Source organism: Onychomys torridus, chromosome 20 (assembly GCF_903995425.1).
Source record: "Onychomys torridus chromosome 20, mOncTor1.1, whole genome shotgun sequence".
NCBI classification, from domain to species: Eukaryota; Metazoa; Chordata; class Mammalia; order Rodentia; family Cricetidae; genus Onychomys; species Onychomys torridus.
The window spans coordinates 34,192,987-34,216,672 of NC_050462.1; the positions used below are offsets into that span (position 1 = coordinate 34,192,987).

The window sequence follows — 23,686 nt, forward strand, 5'->3', positions numbered from 1 at the left end:
GGTGCTGAGCTCATGTGTCCTCTGGGGAAGAGGAAGCTGTAGAACAAGACCATCTATGCACCTCTTCCATTCAGAGCACTCCCAGACTTGACTTCAGGAAGAGCCTGTCCTGAAAACATGGTGGCAAGGGCTCACGCTGGACCAGTGTGAAGACCCAGCGTTCCCAACCGAGAAAGATGGGGAAAGGTGAGATATATCTGGGGTCTTGTTACAGACCTAGCAAGAGGCATCCATCCAATCGACAGGGACCAGCCAACCTTTGTAAATGTGAAAGCCTGTGTCTTTGCCTGCTGCTAGTCTCATTGAACCAACAAGGATTCATGTCTGAGCCCCAAGTAAAGGAAACAGACCACATCTTCTGCCAGCCCCGGGAGCAGCATTCTGTTGTAATAAGCAAGGGCTAAGCTTAAAATGCACTCACTTCCCTGAGACACAGTGAAAAGTATGAGCTGAGGTAATTCACTTTTATTTTTCCTGTAGAGTAGAAACACAGCAGTGATTACGGGGCGGGGGAGGGGGGTTGGGGGGGATGGACCTAACTGCAAAGCCTTTTTTAGACTCTAAAACAGTTATATTTAAAGCTAGCATTAATTGCACATAAACTGCTCAACCGTGAGCGAGAAAGATCATACTTAATGCACATGCATTTAAGTGTATTATGGCAGTAAACGCTGCAGGGTCCATCTATGATGTCGTGACTTACTACTAACAGTCAAAAGCTGCTTGTGATTTGACAAGCGATGGCACCAGGGCAAAAGCTATGCCCCGTGAGTATGTGCCGAAGGAGCAATCACCCCAACACAGCAGTAAACCTAGCTCCTTGATTTAATGAGCATATGCTGTGCTGTATTGAGTATATCTGTATTACCAATATGCTAAACACAGCATCTGAAATGTAAAATAAACTGTATACTTTCTAATGCTTTCATTAGGATTTTTTAAAGGAAATTTCTTGTACAACTATACTTATCTTTTTTCCACTCCACAATACCTCTTTGTCCTGGTTAGAATTTTGTCAACTTGAGAGCTACAGTTGTCTAAGAAGAACCTTGTTTGAAAAAAAAAAAAAAAAATCTCTATTAGATTGCCTGGAGGCAAGTTTGTAAGGCATGTTCTTGATGAATGATTGATGTGGAAAGGCCAAGTTCACTGAGGGACAATGTTATCCCTGGGCTGGCATTCCTGGATGGTATAAGAAATCAAAGTGAACAAAGCCATGAAGATCAAGCCAGTATCACTCTTCCATGGCCTCTGCTTCAGTTCCTGTCTCCAGGATCCTGCTTTGAGGTCCTGCCCTGACTTCCCTCAATAATAAGCTGAGATCCTCAAGGCAAAAATAATAATAATTAATAATAATAATAACCCTTTCTCTCCAGGTTGTGTTCAGTGGGTATTTTATCATAGCAATAGAAAGCAAATGAAGATACCTCTTATGGAAAGCTACACTGTACAGGCTTGAACTCAAAGAATGATGTTGAAAGTGTATATATTTTAAATTCTGGTTGCTCCTCTCTGAAAAATGGAAACTACTTAAGGAGGTCAGTCTATGGGTATAATTTCCCCTCTGTTGTGAGGAATGTCTATATTCTAGAGGGCACAAGGCATTGAACCCTGAGACATTTGGACACCTCTAGTTCCATCCAGAAATCAAGGCCAGGGCAGGATTAGCCTATATTGAAAAGAACAAGACTACATTATTACCTAGATCTATAGCAATCATTTGGAAAATAAGACCTTCTTTGCCTAACCTCCTCACTCAGTTCATGCAGCATCTCAAGAAGGATGTTGTAGTGATTTGAACAGTAACTGTCACCCATAGTCTTGGACATTTGAACACTTGGTCCCCAGTTGGTGGCACTGTTTGGAAAGGTTTAGGTGGTATAGCCTTGTTGGAGATAGTATGTCAATTGAGGTAGACTTTCAGAGTTTAAAGACTCACACCATTTCCAGTTTGTTCTCTTCTTCATGCTTATGGCAAAAGATGTGTGCCCTTAGCATTCTGCTGTAGCCACCATGCCTACTGTTTGCTGCTCCCAACTCCTCACCATGACAGAATTGTCCCTCTGGAACCATAAGCCAAAATGAACTTTCTTCTATGTTGCCACAAGGACAGAAAAATAACTAATACAAGCATGGATGATGAATCCAGGAGATGTTTCCTTGAACTGTCTTTCTTCCTAAACAAGTCTGCTTTTAGGAAGTCTTCCTAAAGTGTCATTGGCTACAGTGACCACTAGTAGAATTACAAACCACAGATACATGTAAATGTACACATACAAATGAAATTACCAGCACTCAACATTGACGTCACTTAGGACACATTAAAGAAAACTACGGGAACCCCAAAGAATCAAGACCACCATTGTACCAAAAGGAATGACCCTGGCAAGGAAGCCAAATGAACTGAGCTAGACACTAGGGAGAAGAATCAACAGAGCAACTGAAAAGTTAAATGTCTCTCTAAGAACCAGAAACTTGAGTCAGGGACTAGATCCAACAAAGCTGCTTGGGCGGTGGGGGGGGGGGGGGGGGGAGGGCTCCTCCCTCCAACTTCTATTGTTTGAACATACAAGAAGTTCCTCAGCTGAACAAACTCAGAGCTCCATCTCCTGCCCCCACAAGCCTCTAGAGACAAATCCCAAATTGTCCCTACCTCCCTAGTTTACCAAAGGAAGAAGCACCTGTCTACTTCAGTGTCACCCATTGTAGTGGTTTGAATGAGACTAGCCTCCACAGGCTCATTTGTTTGCATGCTTAGTCCACAGTTAGCACAACTGTTTGGGAAGGATTAGGAGGTGTGGTTTTGTTGAGTAGGTACGGCTTTGTTGGAGGAGGTGTGTCAGTGAGGGTGGGCTTTGAGGTTTCAAAAGCCCATTTCTGGCCCAATCTCTCTTCTCTTTGTCTCCCTCACCCTCCTTACTCTGTGTTTGTCTGTCCATCTGACTCCTCCTCTCTGTCCATCTGACTGTCTGTCTCTCCAACTTTTGGGTAAGATATAAGTTCTCAGCTATTGCTCCAGCACCATGCCTGCCTGCTGCTGTGTTCCCCACCATGATGGTCATGAACTAAACCTCTGAAACTATAAACCAGCCCCCAAGTAAATGCTTCCTCTTATAAATTGCCTTGGTCGTGGTGTCTCTTCACAATATAATCGTAACTAAGACACCCACGCACATACTGATATCACAGCCCCTTAGACACCTGCACCAAAATGCTCAGCAGAAATTGCCATTATAGACTTTGTTCTAAACTTTTATTGTAATACTTAACATAGCTAAGATATAATTTTGGACATAGCATGAGGTGAATTATGTGTAAGATGTAAATTATTTGTAAGGTGGGCAAAGCTCTTTTCTACATTCTAGGTACAATACAATACTTTAACACCCTGCAATATATGGTTAGGTCTCTCTCTGCTTACCCTGCCTCCCTCTCTTTCTCTTTAAGGGGAAATAGAAGCAACCTTCACGTCTTTAGCTCCTCTTCTTCCGCTCCACAATAGCTACTTTTGTTCTAAGACTATCATCCTAAAAGTAAAGCCAACAGACTTAATGGGTTGTTCCTTAAGTAGGTGTGATTTAAAGAGAAGGCTATTCTGATCCAAATGACCTGCCTCTGTAGCCCCTATTGGCTTTGAAAACTCCATCATTAAAGCTTCATCATTTTCCTGGAGATATGAACAAATTTCTGATTCATGGCAGAATGGCCAGTATCAGCCTCTGAAGTCAGTAAAGCTGTGGGGGTACATGAAGGACACATCGGTATGGACTGCAGCCATATTAGAAAGAGAGCCTGAAACCAGAGTACCCGAGATTCATCTGGACCCGCAACCTTGACTTCTCTACAGAGCTCAGACCAGGTCAGATCTCAAATCTGGCATCTCCGGGAGGCATTGCCACCCATGGCTTCGGGTGCTCCCCATTCAGTTTTCCCTTTCTATGCCATGTTTAGAGACCCACTCCACATTAAGTCTGACTCTTCCCACAGCTGAATGACCCTTTCCAACTGGTCCTAAGGTCATGACAGTCTTACAGAACAAATGGCACATGAACATATAATTATCAGGCATCATTGTAAAAAAAGGCTAGTGTAGAAGTAAGGCGAGTTGCTGTAGGTACATCTAACTCTGACTGGAAAAGGCTTCAGAGGAGGCTGGAACTGGAGGCTGGCTGAGTCCAAAAGGATTTCAATAGAATTGCTCCAGGCAGAATGTCTCTGTCACTGTCTGTCTGTCTGTCTCTGTCTCTCTGTCTGTCTGTCTCTCTCTCTCTCTCTCTCTGTCTCTGTCTCTCTCTCCCCCCCCAGGTCTCCCTGTCTGTTTCCCTCCCTCCCTTCCTTTCCCTCTTCCTCTCCCTCCCCGTTCTCTTTGCTGATGTGGAGAATCTCGTAGGGGCTGGTTAATGGTTTCATAAGATCAGACTTTTTTGTTGTTGTTGTTTTGTTTTGTTTTCGAGAATGGGTTTCTCTGTGTAGCGTTGCACCTTTCCTAGATCTCACTCTGTAGACCAGGCTGGCCTTTGAACTCACAGAGATCCTCCTGCCTTAGCCTCCCAAGTGCTGGGATTAAAGGCGTGCACCACCACCACCCAGCTAGATCAGACTTTCTTATCTATATCTAAGAGGGGACTAGCCCACATTAAATGAAGAAATGCTGGTGTTTTTATGCCAGGAAGAAGACAAGGATCTACAGGTGGCTTCTGAAAAGAAGGCCCTGTCATTGGCAAAAGTCAGATTTCTTACTCCCTTGCAGTGTCTCATAAACTCGAGTTAATGTTGTCCTCTGGGGAACAGCTTAGGTTTCTGCAAATGGGATGGGCGTCCAATAAAGATGCTCTTGACAGCTAATGGGTGGTGGCTACCAATGCTCCTAGATGCCTTATAATGCATAGGACATTTCCCTATACACAACAACAGCAGCAGCCACGAAGTGCCCAGAAAGTCTGTTCTAAAAGAAGATAGGGTGGCCAGGGGTACAACCTGGCAAAGCCCACAGAGAAACCAAACCGGGAAGCTTTAAGTATGTCACAAATCTTGCTATGAGCATACACACCGGATTATGCTCAGACGTCCCTCTAACCTGGCACTTTGAACCCTCCTCATTCATTCCACTGTGTGAGATGAATGACCTTATTAAAATAATTTGGAACTGACCAGTTGATATTTTGTAAAGGAAATCATTTGTTGGAATTGATACTTGATTCATCACGGCATTATTTTTGATCACAGCTAATCCAAGCATTCAATTAGCCTACACTGAGGTATACTGCTCCAGGAATAAACAGCAAGCACCCTCCACTTTTTGTATACCAGTGACCTTCAATCCAGGCAAAAACACATGGAAAAGTATCTCCTGCACCCAGAAAAGCCAAGAATCACCAACTCACTAGACTTCTCCACAGTGCTACAGGCTACAAAGATTTCTCCCAAGGAAGCAATCCAATATGCCATCCCTTTTTAAATTCAAGCCTTACTTGAAGTTCAAAGGAGCCAGAGACCTTAAAATACAAACTCTAGGCCTGAGTATATAGCTCAGTTGGTGGAGTTCTTGACTAGCATACAATGAGGCACTGGGTTTGATCCCTAGCATCACATAAACCAGGCAAAGTAATGCATGTCTGTAATTTCAATACCTGGCAGGGGAAGACAAAAGTATTAGATGTTCAAGGTCACTCTGAGTGAGTTTAAGGCCAGCAGCCTAGGTTACATGAGACTCAAAAAACAATTACTCAGCCTTTGGCAGGGAAGCAGGAGGATTGGTGGTTCAAGGCCATCTTTGGCTACATGAGAAGTTCTAAACCAGCCTGGGCTACAGTCTCAAAAGGCGGGGGAGTAGGGGCTCAATATGTATGCTACAATGCATATAACCCAGGAAGGAATGAGGGGGAAGGAGAGGGTCTTCCAAGGAAGGGGAAATAGAATTGTTATGGAGAGATAGAGGCATGGGGAGACTAGAGCCAGAGGACTAAATGAGGAAGAAGATGGAAGAGAGGTATAAGCAAGGACATATGGAAAGGGACAAGTAACAATAACAGCCATTGGAAAGCCCATATGGAAACCTATTACTGAATAAGCTTCCTACAATTATACATGTCTGATAGAAATATGAATAGAGTCAACGAATAATGGGAAGACAATGACCAAACTAGACATCTTAAGCCACCAAGCAAAACCCCCTGTGCCAGGAATGGGTCATATATAGCTGAATTTTTGGTCAAAGAGGCCCCATGGAAACCCCCAAACATCTCAGGCTATTGCCAAGGCTATCAGTCGATCTCCACAAACTGATGTTAACTCCTTCTTACTGAAGACAACACTTATATACCTCATTGAATACAGACAAGTAAATCCTAACCAGAAGATTCACTCTGCTACTGACTAGCACTAACTAGGAACCAGAAACTAGAGAGGCCATGGTCCTAGGGGGAAGTCTGCTATGATTATTCTGCTAAAGAAATTTAGCAACGGGGCTGGAGAGATTGCTCAGAGGTTAAGATCACTGGCTGTTCTTCCAGAGGTCCTGGGTTCAATTTCCAGCAACCACATGGTGGCTCACAACCATCTGTAATGAGATCTGGCACCCTCTTCTGTATACTAAACAAATAAATCTTGAAGAAGAAGGAGGAGGAGGAGGAGGAGGAGGAGAAATTTAGCAACAAAAGGACTCATAATGACATGCGGCTGTACCCATAGATCAGTGCCTTGCTCAACCATCATCAGAAAAGCTTCTTCTTGCAATAGATGGGAAGCAATACACAACTGAAGTGAACAATATGAAGAGAGTGAGGGACAGTGGAGTCATCAGTCTTGAATGGGATGTCGTCATCAAACTCTCTGCTCAGGGCTAAGGGAGCAATGAGGAAGAGGAGGTGGAAAGATTCTAAGAGGCAGGGGACATGGATGACTCCAAAGAACGTGTCCTCCAGATGTAATAGGACTGATTGACATATAAACTCACATGGCCTGCGCAAGTTCAAGCCAGACTGATTCCCAATGTTGAGAAAGAGAAGCTGGTATGGGCTCCCAGCCCTAACCAAGAAGTGATCTGCAATTGGTACCCATTTGCGAAGGAAAACGCAGTCTTCTCCCATGGAGTCTCACTAGCTGCATTAACTACACTCCAGGGCAGGCTCCATGCCCAGGAGTAGATGGCCAACATAAAGTCAACACAGTGGTATTTTTATAAAATGCTTGGGCTTTTTTTTATCTTGTCTTACTGGTCTTTTGATTGTAAATTTTGGTTTCTGGTTTTGCATTATGTGTGTTAGTTGCTTTTTATATTTGTTCATCTTTTATTATTTGTTTTTTGAGAGAAAAAGAAGGGCATGGAATTGGGTGGGTAGGGAGGATCTAGGAGAAGTTGAGAATGAGGGGAAGTGCAATCAGGATATCTTGTATGAAAACAAATTTTTCAGTAAAATAAAAATAGAAGCTGAGAAAAAAGGCAGAGGAGGGCTAGTGTGGCTCAGTGGTTAAGAGCACTTGTTCCTCTTGCAGAGGATTCTCTTCACCCATGTGGTGGCTCACAACCATCTGTAACTCCAGTTCCAAAGGAACTGATGCCCTCTTCGGGCCTCTGCAGACACCAGGAACACAAGTGGTGTACAGATGTATGTGCAGGCAAAACACCCATACACATAAAATAAAATGATATTTCAAAAATTCATAAAAGTATTTTAAAGAGGAAAATATATAAACGGGCCAAAAACATGTTTAAAAAAAAGCAATAGATGTTGAAATTTGTGATAGCAACATGTGCTCTAGCTGGACTGGAAAAGAAAATCGTCCCTTTTTCGGATAATGTCCTTCCGTTGCTTTCATTTCTGCCCAGGTCGTCACAGCTCACCTTTGTCTCATTAGCACCCACCTCCACCTCCACAGTTCAACAACTGGGGGCTGCAATTTAGAGGCAAAGGCTAGGCACCAAACCCAGGAGCCAAGCTGGACCTCACAAATTGGAGAACCTGCCCTCTCTACGGTTTTCGATTGAGAAAATGGGATTTCATCATAAAGACAATACCTCTGCTAGCTGTTGGGCAGGAAAGGGCACTTGTCAGTACAGCGTTTCATGGGTTCAAACCGTGGGGCTCAGAAGAGACTGGATTTTGTGATCTACAGGATTAAAAAGATTCTCTACAGAGAATTTATTCTGCAAAGTCTATTTCTGGAAGGATATAATAGAAACGAGTGTCGGGAGTGCCCCCTGGAGAGGGTGAATCAAGAGGTCAAGAGGAAGATAAAGAATTGCTTACAGTATACCCTTTGAATTCTGGGCCCTATATGTGCATCAGTGGTTACAAACTAATTTTAAATAAATATTAATAAAATGAAGGCTGAGGAGACTAATCCCCCAAAATCTTGCTATACAAGCCTTAGAATCTCAAGGTAGATGACACCTGAGGAGGAATGGCATTCAAGGACATCCTTTGCACATGTACATCTACACATACACACAAACACACATATATAGACTACACAATCAAAAATATGAGTTGATAAAAACAACACCAAATTAGTGAATTCTCGGGTCCTCTGCTGTGACTCAGTCTCCTCTTGTCTGTCTGTTCCATGGGACTCCTGAAATTTGAAAGGAAAGGTCACCAGAAGTCTGGAAAGACAGAGGTGAAACAGCATCTTCTGGACATTGACAGAACTGCAGTACTCATGAGCTCGTGGCACCTGGGGTTACATGCACAAAATGTCAAGCCAGTCAGCATTCTCACATGGAGGAGGAAGGAGTTCATGAATCATCTTCAGTTATGGGTAGGGATTCATTCATTAACTAAGGATCTTTGGATAGCCAATGGCTTCTGGAGAAGGGAAAGTCAGTTTTCTTTATGGGTGTGGCCTCTGGTATATCAATCATGCTCTGGTGGATAGCCCCCAGACCTAGAAATAACTAGGTGGTACAAATTAGACTCAGGAGGTTATATATACAAAGAAACAAAGAGAGGTAAAGGGATGGAAGTGGATTTGAGAGGAGTTATGGGGAGGAATGGGGGTGAATATAATCAAAATACATTATACTAAATCCTCAAATAATAAAACATTCACATTCTCAATTCTTTATAGTGAAACCTTCATGTTTACTTCTGAATTCCAGAACTAACGTCTTCTTTATCAGGAAATCCCAACCCTGAGTATCTCAAAGATAGCATATTCCAACCCAAATCCTCCATTTCCTCATCCCTCCAAGCTCTGCCTTCTACCAGTATTCTTAATAATTACTATAAATAACCAGCCATTTATTTTCTCAATAAAAGCTTTACCATTTCCTTATGGGCCCTCCTCCCTCTCCTTGTCTTTAACTACAGTCATAAAATATTATTAAATCTTTTCCTATAGGGTTAAGAGAATATTAAATAGACACCCCCACTACTGCGCTGCTTCTCCCTAGCTCAACACCTGATACGGAGCATGCGAGCAGCATAGCTAACTTTCCATCTTGATTATTCTCCACACTTTTGCAGCCCACCCACCCCCCAACACACACACACACACACACACCCCGTCATCTTTCTCAAACACAAATATACCTGAGCTGATCATGATCATGATTCAGAACCTTGGACAGATCCCTGGCACCTACCCAAAAAACAAAACCTATTTGTCCTATGTTGACAAATGACTGTAGTGTGCCATGATGACTTCCACCTCTGATGTAAGCTGTCCCCATAGCCACTCTGGTCTATGAGACCTGCTACTGAAACCTGCCGCATGCCTCCACCACTTCGTGTTTTCTCTTCCCTTGACTTGGAAAGCCTTCTTTTCTCTTTCCACCAGGCCTTGTCCAAAAATGAGCTCTCTGCTCACCATTCCCAACTTCTATTCTGGTTCTGTTCTCTCTGAATGATTCTGTCCTCTGGGATCCTCTAATGCTTTGCATATACCTAAGCAATAGCCCTAAACAAACTCTTTTCTGATTATTTGTGATTCTATCTCCCCTGCCAGATGTCAACTGCTCTAAAAAAAATAAAAAAGCAAACTATATTTTATTCATCTCTAAATCGGCTGTACTTCCCTGCTAACACTGCACATAAATACTGCTGAATGAATTGGCTGAAAGTACTTTTGTAAAAATGTAACACATTATCCCAAAATTTTATAGACTTCTGTGGCTAAAATCTCATTTCTTGGCCCTCTCTTTCTGCATATCTATTGGCACACTATCACGGGTCTCAGGAGGGCCAGTTCCTCAAAGAGAGCTAACAAAGTGCCTGCTATTTGTAAACAGGGCCATTTGTAAACCCTCTGGGCTAGATTTAGAGATTGCCTTTCTAACTCTGACAACGCTCCTTTGAGCACTTCACTCTAAGAAGCATTTCTTTTCCAAATGTCTGGAGTCCTATAAGTAACCTTTGTTTACCCTGAAACACTTTCAGAGCAGCTGAAGAGAGCTAAAAAAAAAAAACAATGTAGTGACCCTACAGGGACCCACCTGGCCAGCAGCTCCTGCCAGCCTAGGAGGGGGATGGGGGCGCCAGAAGTTCAGCTCTAATCCTTCCCTGCCTCTGCAGCATTCAGCCACTTAACTGCTTGCACCTTGCAGGCTCTCTGCTCCCCAGTGAAGACCTTGGCAGCCCATTAATCATGTGCTTATTCAAGGCAAACAGCATCATAAACAAAGTGATAACTTGAGTGCCTTGAAGAACAGTGGGCAAGTAATTAGCCTAAGATTGGGGTGAGGCGTTCATTCGAATGGAGCCCAGAGAGGCAGACACCCCTGGCAGCTCCCAGCCTCCCTCAGGGTCTTTCTCTTCCCTGCTCTTCTGACTTGCAATTCTCTACCCTGAAATATTTGCATTTGGATCTCTGTTCTAATGTCACCTGCCAAGGAGCACCCTGGGGACCCACAGCAAAAGGTAAAACAATTGATTCTCCATATCCTCCTCCTGCTGCATCTGCCTTCACAGTACCTACCAGCACCTGTTAATGTGACTAACACCTCACATCATATTATTACCTGTCTATTTCCGTACTAACCATTGCTCTCCAACCTGTCAGCCCAGGGCAGCAAGAGGTTGTCTCTTTCCCAACTATCTAAGCATATAGGTGTTTCCCAATAAGTATTACACTTTCAAGTATGGTAAAAAGAATATATGGCATCTGGCACTTCTAGAGTGTACAATCCCATTTATGACAGGGCTAACTGTTTAACAGTTAAGGGTCCACAATTCACCATCCCCACCGCCACTGCTCACCCACAACATTGTTATGTGACTAAATCTTGGGACTTCTCGGTCTACTCTCAGCCCTCCTATGGGCAAGGAGAGAGTGGATATAAGGGCCACAAGATGAGTCTTTTAAGGGAAGCTGGCAGGCAAAAAAGAGAAGCAAACACTTCGTTGCTACCTCGGGAGGTAGAGGCAGGTGGATCTCTGAGTTCAAGACCAGCCTGGTCTATAGAGTGAGTTCCAGGATAGCCAGGGCTACACAAAGAAACCCTGTCTTGAAAAGCCAAAGAAAAAGAGGAGAAGGAGGAGGAGGAGGAGGAGGAGGAGGAGGAGGAAGAGGAGGAGGAGGAAGCTAAAAACTGCAGAAGGAGCATAACATAGATTTCTGAGTTTGAGAATGAAGAAAACAATGAGAGAAGAGCTTAATAATAAGGCACTATGACGCATGCATGTGAGCCTCAACCTCCTACCCATGGGGAGCCTCCCAATGAGAGGCTCGTATGTCCTGGCTAAATGCCAATGTTTCCCTTCCTTTTCTCATCAGGAATGAAGATTCCTAGTAATGGAAGATACAGAGGCTGAACCAGCCATCTTCTGTACCCAGGCAAGGCTTCCAATGGAGGAATTGGGACACCAACCCAACCACAAAACTTTCAACCTAGTTGTTCTGTCTGTAAAATGTGCTAGGGTAAAGGTAGCTCAGAGCTAGTTAAGAGTGGTCAGCCAATGACTGGTCCAATTTGAGACTCATGACACAAGAGGGAACCCATGCCTGACACTGTCTGGAGAGACAGGAACCAGAGGCTCAATAGCCCAGATAGGCTCAATCATCATCAGAGAGGTTTCATCCAGCAACTGATGGGAGCAGATGCAGAGACCCAGAACCAAACAATTAGGCAGAACTCGGGTAACCCTCAGAAGAAGGGGAGGAAGAAATCCTGCTCAAAAAACAAACAAACAAAAAGAGAATTGTAGATGCCAGAGGGGTCAAAGACACCACAAGAAAATGGCCCACCGAATCAATTAACCAGGAACTCACAGAGACTGAACCAACGATCAGAGCACCTGTGTGGGTCTGAGCTAGGTCTTCTGCATATATGTTATGAGTGTACAGCTTGGTGTTCTTGTGGGACCCCTAACAGTGGGAGTGGAGGCTGTCTTAGCTCTTTTGTCTGCTTTCAGGACCCTTTTCCTAGTACTGAGTTCTCTCATCCAGCCTTAATATGAGGAAAGGTACCCAGCCTTATTGCAACTTGATATGCCATGTTTGGTTGATGGGAGGCCTGCCTGTTTCTGAAGGGAAATCGAGGAAGAGTGGAGAGCAGGGCAGAGGGAAGGTGGGGGACTGCAATCAGGAAGGAAGGAAGGAAGGAAGGAAGGAAGGAAGGAAGGAAGGAAGGAAGGAAGGAAGGGACGGAGGGACGGAGGGAGAAGGGGAGAGAGGGGGGGAGGGAGGGAGAGTAGCCCACGCAGAACATTAAATGTTGCAGTAAAGTGAGAGAGATAGCCCAAGCTAGACTATTAGAGGCCTGAGGTACGAGCTGAAGAGCCTGCTCTCCCTTCTCCAGAGAAGTGCCGGGGTTCTCACTGCTAAATATGAAGTCAAGTCAAGTGAGCATTGACCATCTTACCCTGCAGTGACCTTTGCGTAACTTAGTTCTGAATACAGTACTCACGGTTCTGGGGTGTAGAGGGGGTCAGAGCCATGCCGCACGTACTGAGTACAGTGGAATACTCTATAGGCCAGGCCAGCCAGGAAGTCTCTTGGGCTCAGGTAGCCAGCCACTGGTCTCACTGTGAAGCCAGACCGCTCTAAAGAGAGAAGAGGAAGAACCAACTAAATTCGAACTTTGGGACCTGAGTACCTACACATGGGTTGTTAGCATAAAGGTGTTTGATTTTTGGTTTTTTGCGGTTTTTTTCTTAATAATCTTTTAAGAACTAGACGCTCCTTTACCATTTATGCCAGTTGCTGTGCGTGCTTTCACCCTTTGGGGAAAAAAAGTCTTTGGCAATGAAGACTTAAATGATTAATTAAATAATACATTCATACATGATGAATTTCACCGTCTCTATTAATTGTAGGGATGTTTCAGAAAGAAAGGCATGCAGGTTTTAAAACTCCTGAGGAATGAATGACATCTCCTATTAACAGACATCGTGTTTGTGGGCTCTGATGACTAAAATACTACACTTATGCCCACGAATGACGGTTTCCAGGGGAACAAGATGCTCATTAAAAAGGAAGGGTAAAGGTATTTTTAGGGACTTAAATTCAGAAGCCAATTTAGGATAAGAAAACTCAAATATGTAGGAGGAGATTAAAGTCTACCATGGCGCTTACTACACACTCTCCGTTTCTTCCTCTGGGGATCCACTCTGCATGCCAGTGTTAGGCAACACACAGCCCAGGCGCTCCCTCCACCAGCGTCTTGGAATCATTTCCTTTGTGGCTTTTTGTGTACGTCCCTCCCAACATCATGCTGTATTGTTGCTCTCTGGGCTACTGCCCAAAGAGTCACTGTGGTCTGCAGTGGTACCGGAGCACCACACACTATAGTGCTTTATGGTAGAAAGAAAATAAGAATACGATAAAAGTCTGAAGTTACCGTGAGCTGAATAAACCTACAGCTCATCGAGGGGCCCAATTTTATTTTCTTTCGGTTTTCTGTTTGTTTGTTTGTTTGGTTGGTTGGTTGGTTTTTGGTTTTTGGTGTTGTTGTTGTTGTTGTTTGGGGTGTTTTGTTTTGTTTTGTTTTGTTTTGTTTTGTTTTGTTTTGTTTCAAGACAGGGTTTCTCTGTAGCTTTGGAGGCTGTCCTGGAATTCGCTCTGTAGACCAGGCTGGCTTCGAACTCACAGAGATCCACCTGCCTCTGCCTCCCAAGTGCTGGCATTAAAGGCGTGCATCACCACTGCCCACCAATTTTATTTTCAAGACAGTGTTTTATTGAAATACTGTGCTTAAAAGTGGCTATTTTATATTGACTGTCCTCTTCTTGGGAATATGGCTGTTTTTAGTTAAAACATATTTATTTAAAATGTCAAACATGTTTTTTTTTTAATTTGTTTATTTGTATTTTATGTACATTGGTGTTCTACCTGCATGTATGTCTAGGTGAGAGTGTTGGATCCCCTAGAACAGGAATTACAGGCAGTTTCTGAGCTGCTATGTGGGTGCTGGGAATTGAACCTGGGTCATTTGGAAGAGCAGTCAGTGCTCTTAACCACTGAACCATCTCTCCAGCCCCCAAACATGTTTTTATAAGCATACACACAGTCAAATGATTGCAACAGTCAACCTAACATACTTCTCTCTGCAGAGGTCCATGTGTATGGTAAGGGCACCATAAAAATCTACTCTCGCCAGGCAGTGGTGGTGCACGCCTATAATCCCAGCACGAGGGAGGCAGAGGCAGGTGGATCTCTGTGAGTTCGAGGCCAGCCTGGTCTACAGAGTAAGTTCCAAGACAGCCTCCAAAGCTACACAGAGAAACCTTGTCTCAAAAAAAAAAAAATCTACTCTCAGCAAATAGCCGTTATAATAACAGCATGCCCAGGCATAGTCATTATGTTAGTTAGGTTTACTAGTTTGTACATAATGGCAACTTTGTATCCTTTGACTAACATCTCTGGTTTCTCTCACTCCCCCACCTCAGTAACCACTGATCTAGGGGCTGGAGAGATGGCTCAGAGGTTAAGAGCACTGGCTGCTCTACCAGAGGTCCTGAGTTCAATTCCCAGCAACCACATGGTGGCTCACAACCATCTGTAATGAGATCTGGAGCCCTCTTCTGTATACATAATAATAAATAAATCTTTAAAAAAAAAAAAAAAAAAAAACCACTGATCTAATTGTCTGGTTCTTTATATCCCATGGATTTAGATTCCATGAGCAATGGGACCATCTGTTATTTGTCTTTCTGGCTTTGGCTTCTCTCTCTTAGCGATGCATCCAGGAGGGCTTTCCCCAGACGCGAGCATTGTACAGGCCCCCATTCTGAGAACTTCAACTTATTAGAGAGTGTAGCTCAGGATGGTTGGAAACAGCAGTAAAAGGCAAAGTCAACTAACTAAGTTTATAAAACAAGTCCATCCTGGGATTTCTGGTATCAACATAGAAATAACACTATTTTCAGGCCTCCCTGGAGCCATAATCCTAGCAGCATTATGTTAATGTCAAGAATTTCCAACTTGGATTGTTCCCCTGAGTATCAAAAGGATGCGTGTATTTTCTTCTTTTTCTATATTACATCAGTAAGGCTGCAAATCTCACATGTGGGGCATGAGTTGATATACCAAGGAACATTTTTATTTTAATAGTTTTGTACTTTATTCGATGTAAATTAGAAAAATATAAAGTTTTGCCATTGAGAACTTTGTATATATTACTGGCTTAGAAGTTTCTGCTTTATATAAAGGAGGGTTTTTTTTTTTTTCAATGAGTCAATTAAAAGAAACTCGAACCCACGCACTTGAACTTGCCTTGTTTCTGCTGTGTGCCAGTGAGTGATTCAAATGGAACTCTACGCTGACTTGCATGAAAATAACAACTTGGGAGAAAGATACGGCAAAAGCTGTGGGATATTATTCTAATGACTAAGGCTGAGAAACAAGAAAGCAAAATGTGAATCCTATGTGTGAGAAATGGATCCCATTATAAACATACAGATTGCATGCATCTCTGTGGGAAGTAGAAATGTGAGCTGCAGGGTTGCCAGGAGAACAGAGTCTAACTAAGCTATAGCAGAACTCAGTGTAACTAAGTGCTAATTAAGTGAGAGTGATCAGCGGCTTTCTGTCTCTCCTCAGTAACAAATGCAGTGGACAGTGTTCACACATTCGGGCTCCTCCTCCATGATCAGGGCTAGCTGTGGCTCTCAGAGACCCAGTTCTAAGGCTATCAAGGCTGAGCAGTTCAGACTCCTCCAAATTCAGCTCCCGGTCTATGCCTGTGTGTCCTGGTGTTCAGTAGGTAGGGAGATATTAGCAAGCTTGGAGGACCTGGAGCTCAGACACCTCCCTCTCAGTCAACAGTCTATAAAGCAAGAACTGGGAGAGCAGGAGTCTAATTTCTTATCAAGGAAATGGGATTTGAGTCATCTCTCTGATCCTGGGAGGAGATCTAAAGATCCTGAACACCCCTGATGGCCATTAATAGATAACTGTCTAACCTGACTCCAGGAGGCCACAACCTTGTCAGATCTCTCTCTAGCAGGAGGCATTCTTTTACAGAACAAAGACACACACCATTGTCCCCTCAATGTAAGAGTCTATCCAAACAGGCCTGTCAATCACCTAGACAGGACAAAGTCCCACAGGAAAAGCTATTTGTTCTAAAGAATTTGGAAATAATCTGAAACCTACCTACAACATAGATTGGAACAATGAATTCTTTGGCCATTATCTACTCTCACCCCTTGAGGGTGTACTTTGCTTTACTGTATAATAAATTCTGTTTGCTACACTATTCTCTATGTGTCTCATTATATGAATTCTTTTGATGGATATCACATTCACCCAAGCAAAGGGGGAGTCTAGACTGAGATCCTGATGATGTTAGAATAGTTTTTGTACCTTTTAATGTACACATTAAAAAGGACTATGCAAGTGCCCACATAATTTCCTTGGTTTTTTTTTTTTTTTTTCATCTTAGACCACAGAACTGAAGATAGTTATCAATCTATCCCTACCCTTAACAATATTGTCAATCCCAGCTGTTTCTATTTTTGGGAGTAGAGGGAGCCTCTAATTGCTTCTCAACCAATATGTGAGGGGAAAAGTAATATTTTAGGTCATGTTTCAGAGAGGGATGTCTGGGGATAATGGTAGTAAATGGGAAAAAGCTTAGGGATAGAGGTTTCAAAATGGTGGGGACCTTAATGTGGGTAATAGAAGTGGAATGAAAGGAAAGCCCAGGCATTTGGGGTGTCACAAAGCCAGAAGGGGCAGTCTGGCAGATTCCAGGTAGAAACAAAAACAAAAAGCTACATAACAGCCCTCCAAAGATGCCCACACCCTAATCACCTGAGTCTGCAAATGTTGTCTAACTTGGAAAAATAAACTTTAGAGATGTGATCTAATAATGTTTCTTGAAATGAGGATATTATCATCCAGGTGGGGATTTAAAACCATAAAGATCTATGTAAGAAGGAAGCAGAAACCAGGCAGTAGCAGTGCACACACCTTTAATCCCAGCACTCAGGAGGCAGAGGCAGGCGGATCTCTGTGAGTTCGAGGCCAGCTTGATTTACAAAACGAGTTCTACAACAGCCAGAGCTGTTACACAGAGAAACCCTGCCTCAAAAAACAAAACAGAAAGTCCTTGAAAAAAGAAATTGAAGATGTCAGAAAATGGAAAGATCTCCCATGCTTATGGATAGGCAGGATTAACATAGTAAAAAATGGCGATCTTACCAAAAGCAATCTACAGATTCAATGCAATCCCCATCAAATTACCAACACAATTCTTCACAGATCTGGAAAGAATAATACTCAACTTCATATGGAAAAACAAAAAACCCAGGATAGCCAAAAGAATCCTGTACAATAAAACAACATCTGGAGGCATCACGATCCCCAACCTCAAACTTTACTATAGAGCTACTGTAATAAAAACAGCTTGGTACCGGCATAAAAACCGACATGTGGACCAATTGAATCGAATTGAAGACCCTGACATTAACCCGCACACCTATGAACATATAATTTTTGACAAAGAAGCCAAAAATGTACAATGGAAGAGAGAGATGTGATCTAATAATGTACAAGGCTGCAAATAGATCCATGTCTGTCACCATGCACAAAACTTAAGTCAAAGTGGATCAAAGACCTCAACATAAATCCAGCTACTCTGAACCTGATAGTAGAGAAAGTAGGAAGTACTCTTGAACGCATTGGCACTGGAGATCACTTTCTAAATATAACACCAGTAGCACAGACACTGAGAGAAACAATCAATCTATGGAACCTGTTGAAACTGAGAAGCTTTTGTAGAGCAAAGGACACAGTCAACAAGACAAAGCGACAGCCTACAGAATGGGAAAAGGTCTTCACCAACCCCACATCTGACAGAGGGCTGATATCCAGAATATATAAAGAACTCAAGAAATTAGACATCAAAATGCCCAACAGTCCAATTAAGAAGTGGGCTATAGAACTAAACAGAGAATTCTCCATAGAGGAAGTTCAAATGGCTGAAAGACATTTAAAGAATTGCTCAACATCCCTAATTATCCAGGAAAGGCAAATCAAAATGACTCTGAGATACCACCTTACACATGTCAGAATGGCTAAGTTCAAAAACACAGAAGACAGCTTATGTTGGAGAGGGTGTGGAGCGAGGGGAACTCTCCTCCACTGCTGGTGGGAATGCAAGCTTGTACAGCCACTTTGGAAATCAATATGGTGCTTCCTTAGGAAATTGGGAATCCTTCTCCCCCAAGACCCAGCTATAGCACTCTTGGGCATATGCCCAAGGAATGCTCCATCACACCACAAGGGCATTTGCTCAGCTATGTTCATATCAGCATTGTTTGTAATAGCCAGAACCTGGAAACAACCTAGATGCCCTTCAACTGAAGAATGGATAAAGAAAATGTGGTACATATACACAATGGAGTACTACTCAGCAGAGAAAAACAATGACATCATGAGGTTTGCAGGCAAATGGATGGATCTAGAAAAAATCATCCTGAGTGAGGTAACCCAGACTCATAAGGACAAACATGGTATGTACTCACTCATAGGAGGATATTAGATGTAAAACAAAGATGACTAGACTGCTACACAACTCCAGGGAGGCTACCTAGGAAACGGGACCCTAGGAAAGACCCAGAGATCACCCAATGACAGAGAAATGGATGAGATCTACATGAACAACCTGGACGACAGTGGGAGTAATGAAGGGCAAGATTTGAAGGAAAGAAAGCTTAGGGGAGCAGGAGATCCCAGCTGGATCAAGAACAGAAAGGGAGAACGAGGAATAACAGACCATGATAAATGAAGACCACATGAGAACAGGAGTGCTCAAAAGGTCCCCAGAAATCCACAATGATACATCCTCTGTATACTGCTGGCAATGGTCAAGAGAAAGCCTGATCTGACCTAGTCTGGTGATCAGATGACTAAACACCCTAACAGTCGTCTTGGAACTCTCATCCAATAACTGATGGAAGTGGATGCAGAGATCCTCAGCCAGGCCCCAGGTGGAGCTCCAGGTGTCCAACTGTCGAGAAAGAGGAGGGACTGCAAAAGCATGAATGGTTGAATCCAAGATTGCAAAAAGCACAGGGACAAATAGCCAATCAAAAGAAAGCACATGAATTATGAACCAATGGCTGTGGAGCCCCTAGCTAGATCAGACCCTCTGGATAAGTGAGACAGTTGAATAGCTTGATCTGTTTGGGAGGCGCCCAGGCTGTGGGACGGGGACCTGTCCTTAGTGCATGAGCTGGCTGTTTGGAATCTTGGGCTTACACAGGGACACTTTGCTCAGCCTGGAAGGAGGGGACTGGACCTGCCTGTACTGAATCCACCAGGTTTAAATGAATCCCCAGGGGTGCCTTGGTCCTGGAGGACATGGGAATGGAGGGGAGGGGTTGGGGGGGAAGGTGGGGGTGGGGGCGGGAGGGGGGAAGACAGGGGAACCCATGGCTGATGTATAAAATTAAAACACATAATAAAAAAAATTTAAAAAAAAAAAAGAAAAGAAAACCAGAGCCAGGCAGTGGTGGCGCACACCCTTAATCCCAGCACTTGGGAGACAGAGCCAGGCAGATCTCTGTGAGTTCGAGGCCAGCCTGGACTATAGAGTGAGTTCCAGGAAAGGCACAAAGCTACACAGAGAAACCCTGTCTCAAAAAGCCAAAAACAAAAAACAAAAAATGGTATGGTAACAACAGAGGTAAAAGGCTGGAGTGGTATAAAGCAGCAGCCATGGGCCAAGCAGTTCAGGTGGACTCCAACAACTGGAAAGGGCAAGGGAACAGAAGTCCCCAAAAGGAATATCACCCCTTCAACTCCTTGATCATATACGTATGATCATAAACATATAGTAAGTGATAGTTTGTACTCAGAAGATGCACAAAGCTGCTATTTTTTGCAGGTATCCTTTGTGGCTTACCATTTATAACAAGCCTCAAAGAAAGACCGAAGCAAGCCCATAGCTGCATAGATAACCAGATCCATTTCTCCAGCCAAGAGTCCACTGCAGAATCAGTGCTCCTCTTTTTAAGTCTCTACTTTTCCCTCTTAGAAGAGGGGCTATCCGTGTGCCGTTGTGTCCTTGAACAATGAATGGGGATGGGGATAGGGAAGGGCAGCCTGCACAGTCTTACCTTTCAGAAACATGGAGACATCTTCTAGTTGAGGGACATTGTCTTCTCTATAGCCACAGTACTTGGTCAGCAGGGGGAAGTTCTTCAGGTACTCTCGGCAAGCGTGGGTGGGGTAGAGTTTGGAGAGCTCCCGGAACACAGTGCCCCAAGTTTTAGTTTCTTCCTCTGTGTACTCCACCCTGGGAATGGGCTGGCCACTAGGCAAGCAGGAAGAGAGACCAGTGAATCTAGCTTTTATACCACTAGGTCAAAGAGTCTGACGTTAATGGTTAATGCAAGCCAAGTTTCTCTCTCTCTCTCTCTCTCTCTCTCTCTCTCTCTCTCTCTCTCTCTCTCTCTCTCTCTCACACACACACACACACACACACACACACACACACACACACACATGTGCATGCATGCACACTGGAACAACTAAGTGTTCAAAAGATTCCATTAAGTACTGAAATAAATGCCAATCTCCACTTCCATGTGCATATTTGTAGTTTTTGATTGCTCATGTCACAGCTTCACGTCTCCTCCTAGAAACTTCATGGGACATATGGTCTTTGTGTAGGTGTGTCTGTCTTTGTTGGGGGGGGGAGTATATGGATGTATGTATATTCATGTGTGAAGTGGTATGCACATACATGCAGAGTATAGAAGAAGACCTTCAATATCCTACTCTAGCATGCTTCACCCTCTTCCCTTGAGGCAGGATCTCTCACTGTACCTGGAACTCAGTATGTCAGCTAGCCTGGCTGATCGCCCATCCCCAGGAATCTTTCTCTCTCCCTGCATCATGCCAAGTACTGAGGTTGCAAGCATGCAGTCACACCCAGCTTTGCACACAGGTGCTGGAGATCCAAACCCATGTTTGGATCAGCAAGTGCTCTGTCCCACTGAGCCATCTCCCCAGTTCCAAGATTTACATTCTTAAGCTGAGAATAGTTCTCTGTTGGAAGGGGGTGGTTTGGGTGCAAAGCTTCTAGGAGGGGCATTTCTGCAACCACAAGACAACCAAAATAAATGGATGTACACTGTTGAAAATCAAATTGCTTCCTGAGCTTTCTTTGTTCTTTGCCCAGACTCACCCCAATTTCCAAGTGTAATTTTGTGATTATTTGTTCAGGGCCCAAAATGTCTGGCAAATACTAAAAGTCTATGCTGAATTTAAAGAGTTTTCATAAACTACAAAATAAGGAACATTTATTGCAGGCCATATTGAAAGGCGGACAGTGAAGTCCTCTTAGCTCAAGACGAATGTTAACAAACTTCCCCTGAGAAAGGGCCAGAAAGTAAATAATGTCAGCTTTTGGGTCATGTGATTTCTGTCACAGTTCTGCTACAGTACCTCAAAAACAGCCATAAACAAAATGGATAAAGAAGATCTGGCTGTGTCATAATAAGCTCTTCTTTATGGGCCCAGAATCAGCAGGGTGCTGGTGACTGGGTTTGAGTGACAGATCATCTTGGATCAGAGCAATCATGGAAAGCTCCCTGGAGGAAGCACTGATTGAGCTGACACATGAAGACTATGTAGTACCCAGCATCCCCTGATGAAATGATAACAAGAGTGCTGATTTAACAGTCAGTAGCAGCCACAAGCAAAGAACATGGGTCCCAATGTCAACCAAGACCCGTAAGAGAATGGGACCATTGCTGTGTACTTTTGCAAGCTATTGAGTAAGGGGCTTAAATCTGAATGTAGCATCTGACTATGATATCTATTCTGAATCCAGGTCTGCCCATAATCCCAGTACTTGGAAAGCTGGAGCAGGAAAAAGTTCAAGGATAGCCTGGGTGCATAGCAACTTTCAGGCTAGCCTGGGTTACACATGTATTTTGAATTACGTTTGAGAAAATCCATTGTGATGTGCTGAACAGCATACCCCAAAATACCTACATTGTCCCTTAAATAGAAATCCTGTTCCTACAGTTAGCAAACACACACACACACACACACACACACACACACACACACACACACACACACCCCTAGCAGTTCAAATGCAATTTACCACTGTAGGTGGTCACCACAGGAGCCAACCCTCAGACAAGACAGCCCCCATGACTCAGGTCACTGCAGCAGCAGAGCACTGTCAAGGAGCTAGAACACTCTGGAGAATCCCTGAGGTCATAACGAAGAGGGATAGCATAAGAAGAACAGACTTCCAAACTGATCTCCTCACTGGTTCCCAAACCCAACCTTCTCCATATATTTTATGTTCCTATCAAAATACATTCTGTTTAACATTCAAGTCCAAATGTAGTTCCTACTGACCCCAAGTTGTTTATTTTTTTATTAAAATGCATGAGAAATGGGGGAATAACACATATCAAAGAAAAAACTGGAAATTAACATTTACTTTCTCTAAGTACCAAGAGTAGGTTTATGCAGACCAAATTAGAATAAGATTGGCCTTGTTTAAACTTGGCTGTTGATAACAAATAAAAAAAAAAAATTACAACCTGGCAAATATTTGCTGGGGAGATCAGGAGTGCTAAGTCTTACTACCCGTGGTGCATTTAGAATGAAAGCTTGATATGGAAAAATTAGAAGAGATGCAAGAAATAAATGTATAAGTGGGCTGCCTCTGGATCCAGAAATTCATCTAAATCAATCTGAGTAGAGAAGGCCAATAAACCTAATCAGAGCTGTGCATGATCAGAAAGAAGGAAAGCAACGAGGCCGAAACAATAAATGAAATATTGAAAAGCCATTTGAGGAGAATCGTTAGGTCAAACTTTTCCTTTCTGTATCAATCTGCAGACACACAACACTTCAAAGGCAAGCTGAATGTAGCCAACAGGGTACAAAAGAAGAATAAGGATGAATTAGGGCAGGAAGAGAGAATTGCACAGGTCTCTGACTTGATGAATTTTCCGCGGTGCAATCTTGGGAATATGGATGGCTGCAGATATTTTCATCCGTTTCTGCATGCCTGCCCCGCTCGGGGAGCTCATTCACCTGCTCTCTGAAATGATGACTACTTCAAGTACAGCTGGTACCCCGAGCCCAGGTGAGGCACCACTTGTCTTGAGGGGTGATTTCTCACACCACTTGGACCTCTGCTCTGGACAACTCTTTTAAATGGTTTAAAACTTCATCAAAAAGAAAAGGCTAGTTTAATCCATTCCCTATCTATTGAAAAATATCCAAAATATAGGAAACATAAGAAGCTCCCATTTTCTCTATG

The 23,686-nt window shown here is 43.4% G+C and overlaps 1 protein-coding gene across 1 annotated transcript in view; it reads right to left on the reverse strand.

Moving 5' to 3' along the window:
- Tph2 (tryptophan hydroxylase 2) overlaps positions 1–23,686 on the reverse strand; it is a 103,780-nt gene that overhangs the window by 47,033 nt on the left and 33,061 nt on the right. The window contains exons 6-7 of the mRNA XM_036169936.1: positions 20,508–20,704; positions 12,848–12,983 (exon numbers count right to left, since the gene is read on the reverse strand). Of these exons, the coding sequence (XP_036025829.1) occupies positions 12,848–12,983; positions 20,508–20,704 (333 nt within the window). The remainder of the gene's footprint in view (positions 1–12,847; positions 12,984–20,507; positions 20,705–23,686) is intronic.